General features: G+C 49.8%; 1 protein-coding gene across 1 annotated transcript in view; it reads left to right on the top strand.

Moving 5' to 3' along the window:
* The window catches only part of LOC144610725 (tetratricopeptide repeat protein 39A-like), a 104,433-nt gene that overhangs the window by 88,692 nt on the left and 6,809 nt on the right, over positions 1-8,932 (top strand). Inside the window, exons 15-17 of the mRNA XM_078429643.1 lie at positions 2,452-2,563; positions 5,130-5,244; positions 5,667-5,783. Coding sequence (XP_078285769.1) covers positions 2,452-2,563; positions 5,130-5,244; positions 5,667-5,783 — 344 coding nt within the window. The remainder of the gene's footprint in view (positions 1-2,451; positions 2,564-5,129; positions 5,245-5,666; positions 5,784-8,932) is intronic.

The following is an 8,932-nucleotide window of genomic DNA, read 5'->3' as shown; positions in this document are numbered from 1 at the left end:
CTCCTCCGCTGCTTAGACGACCCGCCGAGTCTGCTCTACCCCCGCTGCTCTCTCTACCACCCCTCTCTACTCTCTATCCCCTCTCCCCCTCACCCGCTCTCTCTACCACCCTCTCTCTCTACCCCCCTCTCTCTCTACCCCCCTCTCTCTCTCTACCCCCTCTCTCCCGCCTCTCTCTCTACCCCCCTCTCTCTCTAACCCCCCCTCTCTCTCCTCTACCCTCTACCCCCGTCTCTCTCTACCCCCCCTCTCTCTCTACCCCCCTCTCTCTCTACCCCCTTCTCTCTACCCCTCCTCTCTCTACCCTCCCCCCTCTCTCTCTACCCCCCTCTCTCTCTACCCCCCTCTCTCTCTCTACCCCCCTCTCTCTCTACCCCCCTCTCTCTCTACCCCCCCTCTCTCTCTACCCCCCTCTCTCTCTCTACCCTCCCCCTCTCTCTCTCTACCCCCCTCTCTCTCTACCCCCTCTCTCTCTCTACCCCCTCTCTCTCTACCCCTCTACTCTCTCTCTCACCCCCCTCTCTCTCCTCTACCCCTCCTCTCTCTCTACCCCCTCTCTCTCTCTCTACCCCCCCTCTCTCTCTCTACCCCCCCTCTCTCTCCTCTCTCTACCCCCTCTCTCTACCCCCCTCTCTCTCTCTACCCCCTCTCTCTCTCTAACCCCCCCCTCTCTCTCTACTCCCCTCTCTCTCTACCCCCTCTCTCTACCTCTCTACCCCCCCCTCCTCTCTCTACCCCCCCCTCTCTCTCTACCCCCTCTCTCTCTACCCCCCTCTCTCCTCTATCTCCCCCTCCTGTCCCCCCCTCTCTCTCTACCCCCCCCATCTCTCGCTCTACCCCCCTCTCTCTCTCTACCCCCCCCCTCTCTCTACCCCCCCCCCCCCCTCTCTCTCTCTCCCCCCCCCCTCTCTCTCTCCCCGGGGTGTTGGCAGCGGCGGTGGTGACGAGGAGGGAAGTTTCCTTGGGCTTGTTGTTTGCGAGGGGGCGCTGCGATCTCTCGCCTTGTCCCGGCTCTGGGTCGGTGGCGATCCGCTCTCCGGTGAACCTTCGCCGGCAGCTTCTGTCTCCAGTCCCCGCGGCCTGAGAGCTGGCTGAGGGCCGGAATAGAATCTCGTGGCCCGTGGGCCATAGTTTGGAGATCCCTATCTTAGAGGGAGAAAAGCTCCGTGCGCTGTAGATTACAGAGAAATGAACAACTTTATAGCAGTGGGTAATCAAAGAACTACTGGAAATAATTAAGTTAAAAGCAAAATGCTGGAAACACTCAGGTCGAGCAGCATCTCTGGTGAGAGGACCATTCTAGCTTGAAGTCAAAAGGTTTTGACCGAAGATGTAAACTTGCTTGTCTTTTCACAGATGCTGCCTGACCTACTGAGTCTTCCCAATATTGTTGGTTTCCCATATTATAACAGTATATTTGGAACAATTAGCTCCTTCCATACTAAAGGATTGATGATTGCACCAAGATATTGCATTGTGAATTCTGCTGAGAACTACACCGATCAGCCAAAACATTATAACCACTGACAGGCAAAGTGAATAATGTGGATTATCTTTTTACAATGGCACCTGTCAAGGGGTGGGATATATTAGGCAGCAGTCAGTTCTTGAAGTTGACGTGTTGGATGCAGGAGAAATGGGTAGGAGTAAAGACCTGAGTGACAAGGGCCAAATTGTTCTGGCCAGACGACTGGGTCAGAGCATCTCTGAAACGGCAAGGCTTGTGGGGTGCTCCCGGTCAGCAGTGGTGAGTACCTACCGACAGTGGTCCAAGGAGGGACAAACCACAAAACAGGGTGTTAGGCGCCCAAGGCTCATCGATGCACGAGGGCAACAAAGGCTATCCCGTCTGGTCCGAACCGTCAGAAGGCCTACTGTGGCACAAGTCACAGAAAATGTTAATGGTGGTCACGGGAGGAATGTGTCACAATACACAGTGCATCTCACCCTGCTGCGTATGGGGCTGCACACGGAGGACCAACAGCATATTAGGCAGGTGGTCATAATGTTTTGGCTCATCAGGTCATAATGTTTTGGCTGATCAGTGTACATTCTGCATTTCTGTATCTTCCCTTTTGCTCTATCTATTGTACGAGTCCGACTTGATTGTATTTCTGTATGCTATTATCGGATCTGTTTGGATGGCATGCAAAACAAAGCTTTTCATTGTACCTCGGTGCAAGTGACAATAATAGACTTGAATGTACATCTACACATTAACAAAGAAAGACAGAAAGAGCTGGAGTAACTCAGCGGGTCAGGCAGCATCCCTGGAGGACAGGGATAGGCAATGTTTTGGGTCTGGACCCTACTTTAGACCTCCAAACATTAACGCCTTGTCCAGTTCTAAGCAGACAGTAACCCTCTTAGAAATGGACTTGTACCTTTCTTCACCCCTGCTGATTCCACCTTTCTGTCTGTCTCCTCCCCCTCTGTCCCTCCCCGATTCAGGAGATGATGTACATGTGGAATGGCTTTACAGTCATTGGGAAGCAGTGGAAGCTAACGGAGGAAATGCTGGAGACAATCTGTGAAGCTGAGGCGTCGCTGGGGCGAGCTTCACGTAAGTATGGACTTAAGAGCCAGACCCAAGCACATTCCCTTCCTCTGGGTCATCCCAAGCATTCAAGTTGAACAGGCAACTTTACCCTCAGGACCGAGGTGAGAGGGGGAACATTTAAAAGAAACCTGAGGGGCAGCTTTTTCACACAGAGGGTGGTGGGTAGATGGGACAAGCTGCCAGAGGAGGTAGTTGAGGCAGGCACAATAAAAGCATTTAAAAGATATTTAGACATGTACATGGATAGGAAAGTTTTGGATGGAGATAGGCACAAAATGCTGGAGTAACTCAGCGGGACAGGCAGCTTCTCTGGAGAGAAGGAATGGGTGACGTTTCAGGTCGGGATATGGCACAAACATGGGCAGGTGGGACTAGCTTAAATGGGGCATGTTGGTCGGCATGGATGAGTTGGGCTGAAGGGCCTGTTTCCATGCTGTATAACTCTACGACTTTAATAGAGATTCCATTTTGCATAGAGATTGGTGGGGGCCAGGAACACTTTGACAGATACGATAGTGGTGTTTAAGAGACTTGTAGATAATGGAAATGCAAGGAATAGATTGACATGGATCATGTGTAGGCAACTTAACTTGGCATCATTGTGCGCTGAAGCATCCGTTCCTGTGCTGTACTGTGTTGTATGTTCTGTGATGCTAAATATTTGCATTTAAACGGTGTTCCACCCAGGTAAAAAATAACAAGCTGTGCAAGAACACCAGTGACAGACACAAAGCAAAGAGGGTTGGGGGGAACCCATGAGATAACTAGAGGTAGGAAAAGGTCAGAACAAATCAAGATGACCAAGGAAGGATGGAGTCCATAAATGGCCTTTTGTTGGCTGGGGGAGAGGTGATAACGAATGCATCCCAGCGAACAATGGACTATTATGAGCTCCCTATTATGTTGCCGACCCTGATTTGTTCCGGCCTTTTCCTACCTCTAGTTATCTCCTCCTCTCTATTTTGTAATGCTGTCTTTACAGGTCTCCCTAAAAAATCGATTAGACCGCTGCAGCTGATTTAGAAAGCTGCTGCTCGAGCCCTCACTAAGACCAAGAAAGTGGATCACATCACTCCGGTTCTGAGGTCTTTACATTGGCTTCCAGTCTGTCAAAGAATTGATTTCAAAATACTACTGTTGGTTTATAAAGCACTGAATAGTTTAGGGCCAAAATACATTTCTGATCTTCAGCTACCTTATGAACCATCCAGACCTCTCAGGTCGTCTGGGACACGTCTGCTCTCTGTCCCCAGAGCCAGAACTAAACATGGAGGGAGAAGCAGCGTTAAGATTTTATGCACCACGTATATGGAACAAACTCCAGAAAACTGCAGGTCCGCTGCAACTCTCAGTTCTTTTAAATCGAGGCTGAAGACTTTTCTGTTTGACGCTGCCCTTTATTAAATCAAATAATTATTCATTTCTTACACTGCACTGTAACTATTATTCTTGTATTTTATACCTGTCTTATTCCATTTTAGCTTGTTTTTATTTTCTATTCTCTTTAATGACTGTTTTTAATTGCTTTTAATTGCTCTTTAATGCTTTATGTAAAGCACTTTGAATTGCCTTGTGGCTGAAATGTCCTATATAAATAAACTTGCCTTGCCTTGCCTTGCCTTGCCTTGGGCGAGTTGGGTGTCCCACCCTTCTAAATGGTCTCACAGGAGCTTCTACATCCAGGAGAGTGGGACACCCTGCCTGCCTGCCCTTGGTTTAATGTGCGGTCAGAAAGGTTGTGCCTCTGGCAGTGCAGCACTCCCTCGGTGTTGCACTGGTGAGCAGGTCGACTTCAGTACTCTCCTTTCTGCAATGTGGCTTCCACCCAGAGATTGCTATCACCAGCCTATCCCCGGGGCACAAGCAATGTCTTAGGAAGGAACTCCAGATGCAGGATTACACCAACGATAGACACAAAATGCTGGAGTAACTCAGCGGGTCAGGCAGCATCTCTGGGGAAAAGGAATAGGTGACGTTTCGGGGCGAGACCCTTCCTCAAAGCTATTCACAGTACACGTGACAATAATTAGGTTAGGATGATTATTATCACATATTGCTGTAAAAATCTTTGATTTGCATGTTATTCAAACAGATCAGATATACCTTACATAGATACAATTAGTTCAAACTCAAATACAATGTTGAACAGAGTGCAGAATATAGTTCTCAGCATTGTAGCGCATCAGTTCCACAGACAGTCAAATGTCCGCAATGGGGTAGAGGTGAATCGGACTGTACCCAGTACCCCAGTTTATTAGTTCATTGTATTATTGATTATTAAATATTTATCTGTGTGTTATTGCATTACTGGCCTGTAAAACTAGGAATTTCATTATTGCAGTGAGCAGTGGAGTTCTGCAGGGATCTAAGATAGACACAAAATGCTGGAGTAACTCAGCGGATTAGGCAGCATCTCGGGAGAGAAGGAATGGGTGACATTTCGGGTCGAGCCCCTTCTGCAGGGATCTGTGCTGGGACCTCTGCTGTTTGTGATGCAGTTCCAGAGACAAAGTCCAATGTCCACAATGGGATAAACCTTTGTTTGAAGCCTCTCTGTCTCTCCCCATAGCTAATCAATACCTGGAAGATGACAAGTGCGTGGTGAAGCTGTTGAAAGGTTTGTGTTTGAGACACCTGGGGAAGATTCTGGAAGCGGAGCAGTGTTTTGTCTACATTTATGAACAGTAAGTTGGAGAGAGTGCGGGGAGAGTGCGTGAGTGAGTGCAGAGAGAGTGAGTGAGAGTGCGGGGAGCGTGCCGGGCGGAGTGCGGAGAGAGTGAGTGAGTGAGAGTGCGTGAGAGTGCGGAGAGAGTGAGTGAGAGTGCGGGGAGCGTGCTGGGCGGAGTGCGGAGAGAGTGAATGAGTGAGAGTGCGTGAGTGAGTGCGGAGAGAGTGAGTGAGAGTGCGGGGAGCGTGCTGGGCGGAGTGCGGAGAGAGTGAGTGAGTGAGAGTGCGTGAGTGAGTGCAGAGAGAGTGAGTGAGAGTGCAGGGAGAGTGAGTGAGTGAGCGGGGGGGGGGGGGGGGGGGGGCAGGGAAGGGGGTGGGAGGTGAAGGCAGCCACGATCCAGGGCAATGCATCGGCTCATCTGCTGCCCTTTCTTCACAGTGCGAAGATGATCAAGTACGACCACTACCTAAGCCCCAATGCACTCCTGGAGCTCAGTCTGCTCTTCATTCAACAGGACAGGAAAGAGGAGGCCATTAAATGGCTGAGACGGGCAAAGTGAGTATCTCCCAATCTTTCAGGGCATGTTGGTGTTACTGCCGCAGAGCTCTGCTCGAGGGTCAAGGAATGAGCATTTGCTGGGTTCTGAAAGATCAACCTGGACGTCCTTCTGTTCAGGGCACTGGAAATCAGATGGACTTTGATGACCATCCGATTGGTCTTAGTTTAGAGATCCGGCATGGAAACTGGCCCTTCGGCCCACCGATTCCATGCCGACCATCAATCGCCTGTTCACAGACTCGCTCTATGTTATCCCACTTCTGCATGCACTCCCGACACACCAGGGGCAATTTACCGAGGGCCGATTAACCTGCAAACCTGCACGCCTTTGGGATGTGGGAGGAAACCAGAGCACCCGGAGGAAACCCACGTGGTCACGGGCAGGACGTGCAAACTATTTACACTGACAAGATCAGAGGTTAGGCTCAAACTCAGGTCTCTGTCGCTGTGAGGCAACGGCTCTATCCTCTGCGCCATTGTGCACTGGTGTTTGCTGCAGCCATTAGTCACAGAGCTTTACAGCACAGACGCAGGCCCTTCAGCCCAGCCCGTCCATGCCGACCACATTGTCATACTGGACTAGCCCTATTTGCCTGTATTGGCCCAGAGCCCTCAAAGCCCTTATTGTCCATGTATCTGTCCAAATGTCTTTTAAAGGTTGTAATCGTATCCACTTTTACAGCTTCCTCTGGCAGCTCATTCAATTGATCAGTGCGGGTGTCGGGGGTTATGGGGAGAAGGCAGGAGAAAGGGGTTGAGAGGTTGAGCAATAGATCAGCCATGATCGAATGGCGGAGTAGACTTGATGGGCCGAATGGCCTAATTCTACTCCTATTCCTTATGATTTCTACATACGGACTATCCTCTGTGGAAAAAAATGCCCCTGAGGTCCCTCAAAATCTTTGCTGTCTTGAACAATAAAGAAAGTGCTGATGGAACAGTCTATTCCATGCTGCCCTTCGCAGCTTTGCGCCAACCCCTTGATCCTGCTCTGCATTCAGTAATGTCACGTCTGGCAAGTGAAAACCCTTTGTTGCGTGCTAACCTGTCAGCAGATCACAATTGAGCCGTCCACAGTGTACAGATACAGGAGAAAGGGAATAACAGTTAGTGCGAGATAAAGTCTAGTAAAGTCCGATTAAAGATAATCCGATAGACTGATTGATTGTAGTGGGATGGAGGCACCCACAGTGTACAGGTACGGGATAAATGATGTATCTATTCCCTCCACAGATGCTGCCTCACCCCTGAGTTACTCCAGCACTTAGCTTTTATTGGTATTGGTATAGCTTATTATTGTCACATGTGCAGAGATACAGCGAAAGCTTTTCTCTGTGCACTATCCAGGTCCAGTTCATGCCATACCTGTACAATCAACCGGTAGAATTGAGAAAAATACCAGAGTGTAGAATATAGTGTTACGGTGTCTAGTGTTACAGGTACAGAGAAAAGGGTCCAGGGTCTGCAGTGAGGTAGGTTGGAAGATCAGGACAACATCTTTAGTTTATGGGAGGACTGTTCCGTAGTCTGGTAACAGCGAGGAAGAAGCTGATCCTGAACTCCCTGCTGTTATCAGACCACTAATTGGTCTTCCCATAAGCTAAGGGTGGGTTGGCGATCTCCAATCACTTCCTCATTGTGGACCCTGGAGAAAGGGCTGGGAGATCAGGACTCCACCCGTAGCTTCTGGGAGGACTGTTCAGTGGTCTGATAACACTGGGGAAATTCAGGATTCAGAATCTGATTCTTCTCACAATAGACAATAGACAATAGGTGCAGGAGGAGGCCATTCGGCCCTTCGAGCCAGCACCGCCATTCAATGTGATCATGGCTGATCATTCTCAATCTGTACCCCGTTCCTGCCTTCTCCCCATACCCCCTGACTCCTCTCCTATCGGGCAGAAAATCTCCCAACCCTTCCACACTGCGGACCCTGGAGAAAGGGTTTGGAGATGAATCTATTGTCCTTTCAGCCTGAGTGGAGAGGAGAGAGCGGGAGTAGGGAGTGTATCTCCTGGAGGCCTCAGGATGGTGGAGTTGCAGCACTGCGGTGAGTTGTTCACCAGGTGGCGCCATCTACCCGTGATTCACAGCCCGATGGTGGAACCACATTTTGGGGCTGACAGCTTGCGATGCCTGGAACCTTTCAGGACCGAGGAAGCCATTTGGCCTGGAGCCAGCCCCCTCTGCCAGTCAGCAGGATTGTGGCTTAACCTTCACCTCAAACACTATTTTCCTGCATTGCTTCCATATCTTTGGATTCCTATAATGTCCAGAATTCTGTCGCTCTCTGTCTTTTAGTGTAGTTTACTCTTGAGCACGGAAACAGGCCCTTCGGCCCACCCAGTCCATGCTGACCATTGATCACCCCGTTCATACTAGTTCTATGCTATTCCACTTTCATATCCACTCCCTACACAAGAAGGGCAATTTATAGAGGGCCAATTAACCAACAAGCCCACATGCCTTTGGGATGTGGGGGGAAACCAGAGCACCCGGAGGAAACCCCTGCGGTCATAGGGTGAACGTGCAAACTCCACACAGGCACCACCTGAGGTCAGGATCGAACCTGGGTCTCTGGCGCTGTAAGGCAGCAGCTCGACACCCTACTCCACTGTGAGCATCTTGAGCAAAATCTGAAGCTGCCTCCACAGACTCTTGGCTGAGAATTCCAAACTCTCATTACCCTTTAGATGAAGATATTCCTCCTCATTTCACTCCTAAATAGAGTCATAGGTTCATAGAGTGATACAGTGTGGAAACAGGCCCAACTTCGGCCAACGTGTCCCAGCTAGACTAGTCCCACCTACCTGCGCTTGGTCCATATCCCTCCAAACCTGTCTTATCCATGTACCATGTACCTGTTTCTTAAACGTTGGGATAGTCCCAGCCTCAACTACCTCCTCTGGCAGCTTCCATACACCCACCACCCTTTGTGTGAACCCCTCAGATTCCTATTAAATCTTTTCCCCTTCACCTTGAACCTATGTCCTCTGGTCGTCGTTTCTCCTACTCTGGGCAAGAGACTCTGTGCATCCACCCGATCTCTTCCTCTCATTATTTTATACATGGGTTACCCCGTGTTTTGAAATGGTGATTTCTGGAGATAGACACCTCTCGGACTCATAAAGCATGGAAACAGGCCC

This window comes from Rhinoraja longicauda, chromosome 37, assembly GCF_053455715.1.
Source record: "Rhinoraja longicauda isolate Sanriku21f chromosome 37, sRhiLon1.1, whole genome shotgun sequence".
Lineage (NCBI taxonomy): Eukaryota > Metazoa > Chordata > Chondrichthyes > Rajiformes > Arhynchobatidae > Rhinoraja > Rhinoraja longicauda.
This window is presented reverse-complemented; position numbering and strand designations above follow the sequence as displayed.